This window comes from Bison bison, unplaced genomic scaffold (assembly GCF_000754665.1).
Source record: "Bison bison bison isolate TAMUID 2011002044 unplaced genomic scaffold, Bison_UMD1.0 scf7180017864148, whole genome shotgun sequence".
NCBI lineage: Eukaryota > Metazoa > Chordata > Mammalia > Artiodactyla > Bovidae > Bison > Bison bison.
This window is the reverse complement of record NW_011494720.1, coordinates 4,281,643-4,297,510: the sequence shown is the minus strand read 5'-3', so window position 1 is coordinate 4,297,510 and position 15,868 is coordinate 4,281,643. Positions and strand designations below refer to the sequence as shown.

General features: G+C 40.5%; 1 protein-coding gene across 5 annotated transcripts in view; it reads right to left on the bottom strand.

The window, feature by feature from the left end:
- Positions 1-15,868, bottom strand: part of SCAF8 (SR-related CTD-associated factor 8) — a 196,285-nt gene that overhangs the window by 152,734 nt on the left and 27,683 nt on the right. For 3 of the 5 annotated variants that reach the window (XR_825353.1, XM_010840850.1, XM_010840849.1), the window contains exon 2: positions 3,296-3,379. Coding sequence is in view for 4 of the 5 variants with exons in the window: in XM_010840850.1 (XP_010839152.1) it covers positions 3,296-3,379 (84 nt within the window). In the remaining variant the exon portion in view is untranslated. Of the gene's footprint in view, positions 1-3,295; positions 3,380-4,949; positions 4,985-10,856; positions 11,837-15,868 lie in introns of those variants that run through there. The other 2 variants (XM_010840851.1, XM_010840852.1) reach the window with 2 other exon arrangements.

The window sequence follows — 15,868 nt, the reverse complement described above, 5'->3', positions numbered from 1 at the left end:
TAGGAAAAACCATAGCCTTGACTAGACGGACCTTTGTTGGCAAAGTAATGTCTCTGCTTTTGAATATGCTCTCTAGGTTGGTCATAACTTTCCTTCCAAGGAGTAAGCATCTTTTAATTTCATGGCTGCAGTCACCATCTGCAGTGATTTTGGAGCCCAGAAAAATAAAGTCTGACACTGTTTCCCCATCTATTTCCCATGAAGTGATGGGACCAGATGCCATGATCTTCGTTCTCTGAATGTTGAGCTTTAAGCCAACCTTTTCACTCTCCTCTTTCACTTTCATCAAGAGGCTTTTTAGTTCCTCTTCACTTTCTGCCATGTTAGCTTGCTGCTACTGCTACTGCTAAGTCGCTTCAGTCGTGTCTGACTCTGTGTGACCCCACAGACAGCAGCCCATTAGGTTCCTCTGTCCCTGGGATTCTCCGGGCAAGAATACTGGAGTGGGTTGCTATTTCCTTCTCCAGTGCATGAAAGTAAAAAGTGAAAGTGAAGTCGCTCAGTCGTATCCGACTGAGCGACCCCATGGACTGCAGCCTACCAGGCTCCTCCGTCCATGGGATTTTCCAGGCAAGAGTACTGGAGTTGGGTGCCATTGCCTTTTCCAATGTTAGCTTACTAAATGTTAATTCGAAGATTCTATTCACATAGGTCTTTTTCCATAACAGGTGATCAGAGGTTTTGTTGACAGCGTGCAATGGTAACAAACACCCATCAAAATAATCATCTCTTAACACTGACAAAAAACCAATGACTTACCTTAACATGAAACACAGTGTCATTTAACTGAAAAAGGCAGTTCAAATATCAATTTATATATGCATCAAATTCAGTTTAAAGTAATGCAGTACTGCAAAACCGTTGGTCTAAACTCTTCAAAAATGTCAATGAAAAACAAAAGAAAAACAAAGCAAAAGGCTGGGTAAAGGACAAATACAGGACAGGATCTTGACCGGATCCAGAAAAGGCACAAGTGCAGGGATTAGCTACTAAAGTTAGTATTGAGACAACTGATAAATCAAAGTGTAGATTATATTAGATAATAATGTTGCATCAAAGTAAAATTTCTTGCATGGGATGTGTTTTGCTGATCTATGAAATCTCTTTGTTTTAGGACATTAAAATTCTAGTATTTAGGGATTATGTACTATTCTAAATGAATTCTGAAATGAGTTCTCAAATGACTCAGTCAAAAAAACCTGACAAAGTGTGTGTGTGTGTCTGTGTGTACATGCAGAGAACTAACTAAATATACTAGCCAAGATGCTAATCCCTGGCAATGCTAAGCGGCTATGTACTGCTCACTGTATTTTGCAACATGCTTTTATTTTTTCAAAATTAAAAAAACTAAGACCAGTAAATCAAAATAGTACAGTAAACCATGTTTAGACTGTAAACCATGCTTTCTCTCTTGACTAAGAGAAAAATTAAAATCTAGCTGTTTTTATTCTGACTGTTGCAAATTAATTTTCTTAGACACTTCCAACATCTGAAAAATGTAAACAATGTTAATACCTATTCCTTAAAGGTCATGAATTAAAAAGTATTCTGTCCAACAAAAGCTTTTATTAAAATGCATCAACCACTCAGAGAATGAAAACTCAGAAAAAAAAAAATGCATCAACCATTTAACAGAACAAAAATGATAATATGTATGCTGCACACTCTCAGGATCACACAGAAATCAGACCACAAAGATGGAGAACAAAAAGAAAGCACAAGAAACTATTACTCATCAGAGTCCCTGAAAAATCACTTCTTTGAAGAAAATTCTCCAGGTTAAACGTGTTTATTGCTCACTGTCCTTATCTCTCTTTCATATTCTACATTTGAACTCTAATACTGTTTAGACACTGATTACAAGTATGAAAACGAAGGTTTGGCCGTTAGAATGCTGCAAAATCAACTATCTAAATTTTCTCCTAATAGAGACTGTCTATGAAGAATCATCTGTTAAATCTAACAGATAATGCTGTTATTCAAAGATAACTTATCCAGGGAATTCCCTGGCAGTTCAGTGGGTAGGACTTAGCGCTTTCACTGCTGGGAGCCGAGGGCTGGATCCCTGGTTGAGGAACCAAAATTCAAAAAGCTCCTCTGTGAGGCCAAAAACACAAACAAAAACAAAAAAATAAAGGTAACTTACTTAAATAATGGTGCCTCTGGTTATGGCTGATGTTCTTACACAGAGTAGAAAAACCTATCACTGAAAATCTACAGCAGATCTACTTAATTAAAAATAAGCACTCACTCATACTCACTTTTAACAACCAGACTAGAATAGGGAGTCTTAGCTTTGGGGACAAGGACATTGTGGAGAGGTGTCTATGGCTGAGCTTCAGAAGGTCCCTAAAGCCAAGAACTTCTATTCACAATTTTGTACATATGTGCATTTCTCTAGGAACAGTCCAACCTTCTGAGGCAAAAATTTTTATATGTGTGTATTTCTCTGGACAGTCCAATCGTCTGAGATTTTCAGAAGTATCCATAAGTCACAGAGAAGGCAATGCCGACCCACTCCAGTACCCTTGCCTGGAAAATCCCATGGATGGAGGAGCCCGGTAGGCTGCAGTCTATGGGGTTGCTAAGAGTTGGACACGACTGAGCGACTTCACTTTCACTTTTCACTTTCATGCATTGGAGAAGGAAATGGCAACCCACTCCAGTGTTCGTGCCTGGAGAATCCCAGGGACGGGGGACCTGGTGGGCTGCCGTCTTCAGGGTCGCAGAGAGTCGGACACGACTGAAGCGACAAAGCAGTAGCAGTACCCATATGTCAACACAGGTTCAAAACTACTGTGTCAAAGTAACAGCTAAATACCTGTGGCCTCTTCCCAGAGTTTAAATGTCCTATGTACAATGTAATCCAGTTATTTTCCATAAAGGTCCATTTTCAAATCTATAGTATAATCAATAGGATAAAAAAACCAACACATTAAGTTTTATTTAGAAAACTCTTCTTAACTAGTATTTCAAGATTCTATAAAGTCAGTGTGACAAATAACAGTGTTAAACACATTCTCCACAATGTGCCTGAATCCAAAATCTTACCTATGAAAAGGGAAAATGACTGCTTCAAAGTTTATGTAAGAATATTTATGAAAATACTAAATGTTTATCTCTAGTTGGGAGGGTATGTACGTGACAGATTTTCATTTTTGTGTTTTTCCAACCTTGGAACATGTACTAACTTTGTAAAGATGAAGAAAATACATATCTGTAAAAATTAACCTTCCTCCAAAATATTAGTGGAGTATTTCCTTTTGAAAACAGCAGAGTAAAAAGTGTTACTCACCTTTATAGCTTTGATGGCTGCCTTAGTAATTTGGGTCATTTTCGCTTTAGAAATGGGTGGCTTGTAGTCATTCAGGGAATACAACTGATGAAAAAGAACAAATTTTAAACACAGTAAAACTAATGGTCTCTATGCAATTACATGAAATTACCAAACATTTCTATTTTCACATCCTCAGTGAAATTAAAAGTGCTGCTTTTCTTTTAAAAGTCAAGTTCAGCATCATTAGCCATCAAGCAAATACAAATTAAAACCACTGTGAGATTATCACTTTACACTTACTTGCTTATAATCAAAGAGACAGACAAGTGTTAGCAAGAATGTAGAGAAATTGGAACCCTGACATATCCCTAATGGAATGCAAAATGGTACAGCAGCTTTGGAAAACAGTTTGACAGTTCTTAAAAAAATTAAACATAATAATATGCAGTATGAGGCAACAATTCCACTCCCAGGTATATACCCAACAGATGTGAAAATATATGTTCCCATAAAAAGTTGTACACAGTCACTGCAGCATTATTAAAAATTCATTTAAAAATTGGAAAGTAGCTAAATGTCCATCAGATGAGGAATGAATAAGCAAAATGTGTTCTACCGAATTAATGAAATATTAACCATGAAAATGGAATGAGGTACTGATGCATGCTACAGCACAGATGAACCTTGAAAACAGGCTCAGTTTAAAAAGTCGCACTTAAAAGACCACGTTATAGAAACGCATTTATATGAAATGTCCAGAAAAAGAAATCTACTGGGGACTGTCCACAGCTGGGCCAGTTGGGGAGAAATGAGGAGTGATGATTATGAGTACAGCATTTCTTTTTCAGGTGATGAAAATATTCTAAAATGGACTGAGGTGAAGACTGCACAACCATACCAAAACCCACTGAATTACACACTTTCAATTGGTTAATTGTGTGGTATGTGAAGGATGTCTCCATATAATTGCTTTCAGAAGTCAAGAGACCTCATGTTTAGCAACAATCCCACCATTCCCCCCAAAATTTGTTTTAAAATTTCTCATATAAGCAAAGAATACTACTGCTTAGAGAGAAAACAACTGAAGACAAGGTAGGGGAATTAACCAAAAGACAACTAAGCTTAAACAAATCTGGATGAAAAGTGGGTACTAGGTAATGCTAGGAATTTAACTACAATTAACTAGAAGTCGAGAGACCAAGCTTTGGCCATCATGATCCTGAAAAACCAACCTGAACAGGGCTTCCCTGGTGGCTCAGTGGTAGAGAATCTGCCTGCCAAAGCAGGAGACACAGGTTCAGTCCCTGGTCTGGAAGATGTGACATGCTGCCGAGCAACTAAATCCGTCCGCCACAACTACTGAGCCTGCGCTCTAGAAGCCCAGGACCCACGATGACTGAGCCCACGAGCCCAAACTGCTGAAGCCCTTGTGCTCCCCAACAAGACAACAGCAATGAGCAGCCTGCACACTGCAACTAGAGCAGCCCCACTCGCCAAACAAGAGAAAAGCCCTCACCAAAAAGACCCAGCACAGCCAAAAAAAAAAAACTGGAACAGACTATGAAAGCAATTCAAAACAGCTTTAGCTGGTTAACCAACTAGGTAGTCCTCTAACGTATTTGCTCCAGCACCCCTTATAACCTATTTATCACTGAATTCTACTGAATTTTACCCAGTTTTCCCCATATTTGTCTCTTCTTCCTCCATCCACCACCATGACCCACATCCAAATTACCTTCAGCTCTCACATGGAGATAGCATGCCTATCTTTTCAAAAACTGATCTGATCAGGTGACTGATACTCACCCACCTCCTCTACCACCTTAAAAAGTTCAATGATTTTCCACTCGCTACACAAACAAAAATCTAAGTAAACAATGCCCGTGCCTGGTTTAATTTCTGTCTCATCTCCTGCCATGCGCCCTTCCCCAGCTCTTTGCCCTGGGCACAATGGCCTTTTTTCAGTTCCCTACCACAGAGCCTTCCTCTATTTGGTACAGAACCAGGGTATCCCCACTGGTTTTCCTAATGAGGAAAGCCTTCCCTACATGTGCCCAATCAGAACTGTCTCCTTTATACCCTCACTGTACTGTCATTCACCTTTGAAACATTCATCACAGTTATGTGACACTTGTATGATTATTTAACAAATATCTGATTTTTAAAAGGACTGTTCCGAAGGATGACAAAGACTGACAATCATGAGACAAATGATATAAGTTCCTTTAAAAGGAGTTTAAGCAGTAAGAGGTGAACTGTACCCCAAGAACTATGCAAGCTGAAATGAACCCTGGTAGAAATATAAACATCTTTCCCTTTAAGTTCCCACAGAGGTGTCCACTTGTTGATGTAATCCTAACCAGGGTCACAATCTCATCATATCCTTTAAGAAGCCTCCTCTGTTAAACTCACACCAAATTTTAATATGCTCATGGCCTCAATTTCTACTTGACTGTTTTATAAAATCTAACTGCATGCAAGTCAACTTGCCAGGAGCAAAATAACATGAACACGTTCTGCAGTATCTACAGTAAACTGTGTAAAGCAAAGTTCAATTTCCCAGAAATTGTTGGCAGGTACAGACTGCAGCCCATCTGAGATCCAGACCTGCCCTCTCCTAAGTGGTAAAGAATCCACCTGCAATGTGGGAGCCCTGGGTTTAATCCCTGGGTTGGGAAGATCCCCTGGAAAAGGAAATGGCAACCCACTTCAGTATTCCTGCCTGGATAATTCCATGGACAGTCAGGAGCCTGGCAGTTTACAATCCAGGGGGTTGAAAAGAGTCAGACATGACTGAGCAACACTCTACTTCTGCTGCTACTACTCTACTAGAAAACAAGCTCTAAGAACAGAAACTCTGCCTTTTCTGCTTACATCTTTGTTTCCCTTTATCCACTCTTTATCCTCAGTGTCTGATAGAGAATAAGAATTTGTTAAGAATAAATTTAAGCGGACAAATACATATAAGACACAGGATTGTACAAGCTTTGCACAGAAACACCTGAATTTGAATTCCAACTATGTTACAAGCTGCCAAACCTCTGAACCTTAGTTTTCTCATTTACAAAATAGAAAAAATATTAATTTCACAGAAACACTGCATATAAAGCTTTAAAACACACTTAAATCACTCAACAGGGTTAGCCATTATTAAAATTATCTTTGGTAGGCATTTTCCATTTAAATGAACAATATTCAAGTGTGCATCAAACACCTATTCCCTCAGGTTCCTGAAGGGACATTCCATGCTAATTTATATTACTGGGACAACGAAGACGCCTCAAGGTCTTCCCAGAGCTGACAATTCACTTCATTTTGTGTGGTAAAGCCCTAAAGTCTCAATCACCCTAAAGTTTCGATCAAGCACTAGTCCACATTCTAGCAGATCAAAAGCTTTCTTCTTTTTGGGAGGGAGGGAGGCGCTGGGGGTGGGGTGGGAAGAACCAAGTAGGGGAAATGTAATTTAGACTTACAAAACATTTCAACAGTGTCAAAAGTCAGCTCTTATCAGAGACGCTCTTTTAAAAAATGTACCTACTGCAAAAACTTAAAAGTACTACTTAGAGAAATACTAAGCAATTAGTAAGTACTTTTCAAAGGTTCACTTAATACATATGCTTTCAACTAACTATCCAACAAGATTCTCTAAAATCTCACTTCTTCTTAAAATCTAATCACCAGAGAAGAGGCATAGATCATGTCATCTAATTCTTCACAGAATGCCTTTACTCAGATTTAACAACATCCCAGTATTGCCCTTTCTTTGGCTTATTGATTCACAGGAAAGATTGACTTATTGATTCACAGGAAAGATACTAAACAGCAGCCTGGCTTTTCAGTCCAATTCAGGTATTCTTTTGTTTTTCCAACTCCCTTCAGGTACACTGAAGAATCAGTAACATTTAAATTTTCTACTTTATCACTTGTAGGCACCATATGAAATGAGTATTTTTAGATCTGAAAATAACTTCAAATCAAATCCATTTCTAATGACTTTAATCAAGGCCTGAGGAATCTTTAACCTAAACAGTTTCTTAGTTGCTGTCTGGCTACCCCACCAAAAAGCTTATTTCTAACAAAGACTTTTAAAGTTGTCCACTACTGAGTAGGCCAGGGTTCAGCACAGCACGTATTTTAGGCTTTGAAGGCTACACAGCTGCTATCACATAAGAGGCATCTTTCACTTCACTGTGTTTTGCAGACACACTGAAGGCTGTGGCAACTCTGGGTTAGTTAGTGAAGAGGACATGCTAATAAGCCTCCTGCACCAGTTAAGCTGTAAATGCAAAGGAAAAGTTCTTGAAGGACATTAAGTGCAACTCCAATGAACACACAAATGATGAGCCAACAAAGTGGCCTTACTTCGGATACAGAGAAAGTTTTAGTCTGGAGAGAAGAGTAAACCAGCTGCCACATTCCGGAAAGCCAAAGCCAGAGCAAGTTTCTACTCTGCTCAATTCTCTGAAGGCTGAGAGGTGAGGAGGCTGCAGAAGTGTGAAGCTAGCAGAGCTGATTCATGAGATTTAAGCAAAGAAGTCATCTCGCAACATAAAAGCGCAAGTGAAGCACCAAATGCTGATGGAGAAGATGCAGCAAGTTATGCAGAGGATCTAGCTCCAATAATTAATGAAGGTATCTCCATAAACAACAGATTTTCAGTGTAAACAAAACAGCCTTAAGCTGGAAGAAGTCAGGTAGACTTTCATAGCTAACGAGAAATCAATGCCTGCCTTCAAAGTTTCAAAAGACAGGCTGACACTCTGGTAAGGGGCCAATGCAGCCAATGACTAGTAGAAGCCAATACTCATCCACCCTGTGAAAATTCTACCGCCTTGAAGGATCATGCTCAATCCTCTATGCCTGGGCTCTCTAACTGGAACAACAACACTTGGATGACAGCACATCTATGTACAATGTGGCTGACTGAAAATACTTTAAATCCATCGTTGAGATCTACTGCTCAGGAAAAAAACCCTTTCAAGATATTACTGCTCATCAACAACACATCTGATCATGCCAGAGCTCTGATGGAGATTGGTGTTCACATGACTGCTAACACAACATCCATTCTGTAGCTCATAGATCAAGGATTCATTTCAACTTTCGACCAAGGATTCATTTCAACTTTCAAGTCTTAATAAGAAATATATTTAGTAAGGTTATAGCTGCAACAGATAGTGATTCCTCTAATGGTTCTAGGCAAAGTAAACAGAACACCTACTGGAAAGGATTCACCATTCTTGGTGCCACTGAGAACACTCATGGTTCATAGGAGGGGTCAACATAGCAATGTTAACAGGGGTCTGAAAGAAGTTGATTTCAACCCTCATGGTATTTGACTTTGAGGGGTTCAAGACTTCATGGAGGAAGCTAACTGCAGATGTGGTGGAAATGGCAAGACAGCAGGCAATTTTATTTCTTAATCTTATAAACAGTTTTGTTCACTTGTCTACCTTTGAATAAACACAACGATCTCATGTCCTGCAAAGTGTATTCAGGTGCTCCCTCATCTATGTACTGAGTAACGCTCATTACCCAAAATTCAACGAAATGTTGTACTTCATGCTTGCTATTTCAAGCAAATGCTTCACTACAAAAAGTTTAGTGCCTTTCCAATTTAAGCAATAGTAAATGAATTCTACTATGACCCTGAAAAGAATGCAACAAAAAACTTATGACATGAAAAATCCAAGAGAACCAGCAAATTAGGGTGAAGTATTGCTCATTTACAGATCAATCTTATGCTTCAAGACTGCTGATTCTAGGTCTATTAGGAATTAAACTTAAGTGTGAACCTAAGATGTTAATCAACCCAATTTATTCTTCCCAACAGTGGTCCGTTAGGCCTTGAGGATACTAGTCAGGATCCTTCAAATGCCCTTAGAAATCAGAAATCACAGAAGTTCCTGGAACTGACGCAATTTTGGTACTTTCGATCCAAGATAGCATGCTAACCACTTTTTCCTTTTCTTCCCCTTACTGGCACGGTAAAAAAGGAATAATTTCTTACAGGTGTTACGAGTAGGGGAAAAGGTTAAGCTGTCACCTACTTCCAGAAAGTGGAAACGTGATGAGGACTGGTTAACTGATGAAACAAAGGGGAAACCACAAGCCACAATATACACAAGATACAGCCAAAGAGGGAAATAACTTGCTCTGCAAAAATCCAGAGTCTCATCCATTAAAATCAAGGTACTCAGAGAGCATGAGCAGCACAATGAACTAACACCTCATCCAAAACGTCAATAAATAATGTCTAAAACTGAACATTAAAGAAACATATATAAAATTATTGGTTAGTGATATGAACATTATCAGAAGAACTGAAGTTGTTTGGAGATCCACCATAGGATTAGAAGGAAGAGATTCCAATAAAATCTCTTTTGTACTTGAAAAAAAATTACATGCATACATTATTCTGAAAAATATAACAATTATATTTTAATACAACCCTGTTCTAATTCTAAGGCCAATCCTGGCCTTCCAGAGTGTATCTGTCCCCAAAACTCATATGCTGAAGTTCCAACCCCTAGTGTGACTGTGTAGTGACCACTGAACAACCCAAGAGTTACGGATGATGACCCTCCACATGGTCAAAAATCCACACACAACTTATAGTCAGTCCTTACTACCTAAGGTCCTACATCTATGGGTTCAACCAACCACAGGTTGCGTAGTACTGTACTATTTACCACTGAAAAATTTCCACATGTAAGTGAACCCTCACAGTTCAAACCTATGTTGTTAAAGTCAACTGTACTTGGAAACAGCCTTGATGGAGGGGTGGGCTTCCCAGGCAATGCAGTGGTACAGAATCCGCCTGCCAATGCAGGAGATGCAGGGTTCGATCCCTGGGTCAGGAAGAACTCCTGGAGAAGGAAACGGCAACTCACTCCCGTACTCTTCCCTGGGAAATCCCGCAGATAGAGGAGCCTGGTGGGGTACAGTCCACAGGGTCGCAGAGAGTCAGACACAGCTCAGCGAGTGAGCAAGCACACAGGCACGTGGTCTTGAGAGTGAAGTCCTCATCCAGCAGAACTATGCCCTCCTAAGAAGAGACTCCTGGGCCTCCTAGGTGGCACTGGTGGTAAAGAACCCACCTGCCGATGCAGGAGACATAAGGGACACAGGTTCAATCCCTGGGTCAGGAAGATTCCCTGGAGGAGGAAACGGCAACCCACTCCAGTATTCTTGCCTGGAGAATCCCATGGACAGAGGAGACTGACAGGCTACAGTCCATAAAGTCACACAGAGTCCGGCACAACTGAAGCGACTTAGCACATGCACACGAGAGACACCAGAGAACTAGCCCCGTTATGGCCATGTGAATACACACGTGAGAAGGCTACATGACAAGCAGGACCCGAGGGTGGCTGCTAGGAACTCAGGGACTCCTCCACCCCCACCCAGCAAATACAATGAGGCCTTGATCCATCTACAACGCTAAGAAACCATATTCCCAACAATGTGAATGAACTGGGGGAGAGGAGAGCACAAATCTTAAATGAGAGCACAACCCTGCTAACGCATTGACCTCGCCCTGCTGAGACCATAAGCAGAGGATCCAGCTAACCCGTACCTGGTTCTGATCCATGGAAACTGTGAAATAAACACATGGTGCTTTAAGCCTCGAGCTGAATTCGTGGCAATGTGTCACACAGCAACAGAAAATGAATAAAGCAGAAGAAAGCTGTGAGTGATTATCTGAAGTTTTCTAACTTGACTGTACAGACTTTTTACTTTACATAAATATTTTTGCAAAAAAAATCATTTTTATAATTCAAAGCAGAAACTATAACTTCAAAATAAAAAACTTCTCTGCCTTTTCCTAAATAACTTTAAAAAATAGAAACTCAGTATTCTGCATATAGGAATGAAAAGTTGAGTAACAGTCTAGTTTCACTGATAGTCATTTTAAAGAGCATAATATTCACCAACTTTAATACCTGAAAATCAATACACTTCATTACAAATTCTGCCTCAACAAATCAAAAATTATATATTCTCTATATCCAAAATTTCTCACTCCCTAATATATAAGGTCTCCTTTCTTTATATGGCACAATCTTCCATATTAATTTTGGTTTGGAACACAACATAAAAATGTTTGATACCAAAAAAAAAAAAAAGTTTGATACCAGAAGCATGTAACAAAGTGACATATAAAATCAGACACACAGGACATAACAAAATGTGACCAGAGAACACTAACATTAGACTAACAGTAGTAGATTCAACATGAAGAAAATCATATTCTGCAAGAATAATGTGAACAATATTGACTTTTTCCTAAGGTTCTGAAAGCATATCTCTGTAAAAAGTAAAACAAAACTCTCCAAAAACTTGGGTTAATTTCTACTGAAGCAGCAATATTCTTGAGCAAACAGAATGTTTTAAAGAGCAAAGGCTAAGTAAAAGACATATCACAGATTCTGTGAGGACCATCATATCAGGCTTTTAACCAAGGCAGCACTCCCAATTTTATACTGAATCCTGTGACAGTATGGAAACTTCCCTGGTGGTTCAAATGGAGAAGAGAATGGTTACCCACCCCAGTATTCCTGCCTGGATAAGTCCAAAGACAGAGAAGACTGTTGGGCTACAGTCCATGGGGTCACAAAGAGTCGGACAAGACTGAGGGACTAACATTAACACACTATGACAACTTCAGAACAAAGTTTCAAATGCATCTTAAAGGAAGAAAAAAAAAAGGGAGGGGGCCCTTAAAATAATTGTAAACATCAAAGCACAAAACCTGAGATGTGACATCTAAAAACCAGTGAGAGAACATAAAAAATAATATTAAAAAAAAGTCTTAATAACTTTTTTTTCTGGTTATAAAAATATTTTAGAATGGAAAAACTGAAAAATACAAAAAAAGCATGTAGATGGCAAAATATGCACATCACCCATGCTGCTAAGTCACTTCAGTTGTGTCTGACTCTGTGTGACCCCGTAGACGGCAGCCCACCAGGCTCCCCCGTCCCTGGGATTCTCCAGGCAAGAACACTGGAGTGGGTTGCCATTTCCTTCTCCAATGCATGAAAGTGAAAAGTGAAAGTGAAGTCGCTCAGTCGTGTCTGACTCTTAGCGACCCCGTGGACTGCTGCCCACCAGGCTCCCCCGTCCATGGGATTTTCCAGGCAAGAGTACTGGAGTGGGGTGCCATTGCCTTCTCTGAAATCACCCATAATCCAACAATTCATCACTCATTCCAAAGATACTCAATTAATGCCAGGCACTATGGGTCCAATAGAGCAAGTATATAGTCCCTTCTCACGAACTGATGGGCTGCTTCTGGAGATGGACAACGTTCCAATGAACAAACAGACACACCTTGGACAGTATAGTTGAGTAAACAATGAAGGTAACAACGTGACATGGGGAAGAGCATTGTACATCTTTCTCAGAATGTCAAAACCAGAATCCCTTTAAATTATAAGATATTATAAAAAGGAAACGCCTATTTTAAAATTTTTAAATCTGAATTATGCAAAAATCTGTCCAATAAGATCAAATCTATATACCAAGCTTTTGGAGGGAGAAGGAGAAATTCTCTAGTTTAAAAAATGGCGGGGGGGGGGGGGGGGCGGCCAGAATTTGGTCATATATATATAAAGGTGCCAACAAGAGTACTGTAACGAACACAAATGTTTATATCCTTCATAATAATTATCTTTAACTATCAGCTACAAGCAGTTTCACATAAATAATTAGCTTATTATTAAGCTGCTGCTGCTGCTAGTCGTGTCCGACTCTGTGCAACCCCACAGATGGCAGCCCACCAGGCTCTGCCGTCCCCGGGATTCTCCAGGCAAGAACACTGGAGTGGGCTGCCATTTCCTTCTCCAATGCATGAAAGCAGAATACCTCATTTCTCAAGCATGACAGACATCTAAGGTTAATATTACAGTTCTGAATACTGTCAAAAAGGAACACTTAACACTGCATTAGTAACGAAGAAAAACTATCAACTCTCCCCCAAAAGGTTATCCTTTAGAAAACTAAATACAGGCCACAAGAACTTATCTGCATGGTCCTTTCATTCAACATTCAAATTTATACAACCTTTCCAAGTGCCTGGAATAAATGGGGTTAAAAAACACTCTTAAAAAAAAGAGAAGGAGAAATAACCTATGACATCCCTTTCATGTGGAATCTAAAAAGAAATGATACAAATGAACTTACCAACAGAAAAAGACTCATAGACTTAGAGAAGGAACTTAGGGTTTGCAGTGGGGGGGTGTGGGGAAGGGATGGTTAGGGAGTTTATAATAGACATGTTATTTAGTTGCTAAGTTGCGTCTGACTCTTTTGCGACCCCAAGAACTGTAGGCTCCTCCAGGCTCCTCTCTGTCCATGGGATTCCCAGGCAAGAATACTAGAGTGGGTTGCCATTTCCTCCTCCAGGGAATCTTCCTGATCCAGGGATCGAACTCAGGTCTCCTGCATTGACAGGTGGATTCTTTACCACTGAGCTACCAGGGAAGCCCAATGAATATATATATACACTGCTATGTTTAAAATGGATAACAAGGACCTACCATATAGTACACGGAACTCTGCTCAATGTTCTGTGGCAGCCTGGATGGGAGGGGAGTTGGGGGAGCATGGGTACATGCATATGCATGGCTGAGTCCCTCCACTGTTCACCTAAAACTACCACAATACTGTCAATCGGCTATACTCCAGTACAAAATAAAAAGTTTAAGTTAAAAAAGTACACAGGAGTTAGTCAAAACGGAGTAAGCAACTGTGGTGTCTCTCCCCTACTGTCACAAGTAAACCCTACAGACTAATATAAAAAAGTAACTAGCTACACGAGAACTCTGAAAAGGGGACACCGGACCGACTGGAGTTAAACTTGAATAATGACTAGTTACAGCGGGGGAGGGAGCTGCGTGTGGATGTTGAAGTAAATTTCACGGTCTTCTGTGTTCTTCTGTTGTCTCTGGCTTTGATCCCAGAGCTGGCGTTATCAAATGGTGCAGACAATACTACAATCATAAAGTGAAGTCGCTCAGTTGTGTCCAACTCTTTGCAACCCCAGGGACTGTAGCCTACCAAGCTCCTCCATCCATGGGATGTTCCAGGCAAAAGTACTGGAGTGGGTTGCCACTGCCTTCTCCACAGGATCTTCCTGACCCAGGGATCGAACCCAGGTCTCCCGCATTGTGGGCAGACGCTTTACCCTCTGAGCCACCAGGGAAGCCCATACTACAATCAAAAGCACTGAAGGGAAATCCCCTTCAGCCACCCAAAAGACTAGGTAAAAGGAATCTTCCCTGCTACTGGGGGGAGGCTGGGGTGAGGGAAGAAAAATTCCTGCTCCCCCTGATCTTCCCAGGCCCTGCTAAGTGTTAAAGGTGAGCCACTGGTGCCACTTCAGCACCAAAAACCCAAGAGAAAAGCCATCTCCAGACAGGAAAAAAGGCCCATACTATCCAAAAAACACCATTTTCTTTTTCTTGTCACTTCTCTCTGAAGGCTAACTTTCTGGCCAGAGAACAGGGAAAAGGATGCACTGGGATCTGGAGAGAGAAGGGGAATCCCAGAGAGAACTAGAGAAGGGGCGCCCCTGAATCTGTGCACCAACTGAAGTCCTGGACTCATCCGAAATGCGCCTGCGTGAAACAGACCCAAAGAAGCCGTGAAAAGGCTTTGAGAATTAATACCTATGTAAACCACTACCCAGAACCTAGACAACTGAGTGGCACAAATGCTGAGCACATCCAAACAGCGTAAGAAATGCTTTGAAAACTGAACTGACATTCGATCATTGAAAAAGCAAGAGAGTTCCAGAAAAACATCTATTTCTGCTTTATTGGCCATGTCAAAGCCTTTGACTGTATGGATCACAATAAACTGTGGAAAATTCTGAAAGAGATGGGAATACCAGACCACCTGACCTGCCTCTTGAGAAACCTGTACGCACGTCAGGAAGCAACAGTTAGAACTGGACATGGAACAACAGACTGGTTCCAAATAGGGAAAGGAGTACGTCAAGGCTGTATATTGTTACTCTACTTATTTAACTTATATGCAGAGTACATCATGAGAAACGCTGGACTGGAAGAAGCACAAGCTGGAATCAAGATTGCTGGGAGAAATATCAATCACCTCAGATATGCAGATGACACCACCCTTATGGCAGAAAGTGAAGAGGAACTCAAAAAGCCTCTTGATGAAAGTGAAAATGGAGAGTGAAAAAGTTTGCTTAAAGCTCAACATTCAGAAAACGAAGATCATGGCATCCGGTCCCATCACTTCATGGCAAATAGATGGGGTAAACAGTGGCTGACTTTATTTTGGGGGGGCTCCAAAATCACTGCAGATGGAGACTGCAGCCATGAAATTAAAAGCCGCTTACTCCTTGGAAGGAAAGTTATGACCTACCTAGATAGCATATTGAAAAGCAGAGATATTACTTTGCCAAAAAGGTCCGTCTAGTCAAGGCTATGGTTTTTCCAGTGGTCATGTATGGATGTGAGAGCTGGACTATAAAGAAAGCTGATCGCAGAAGAATTGATGCTTTTGAACTGTGGTGTTGGAGAAGACTCTTGAGCTGTCCCTTGGACTGCAAGGAGATCC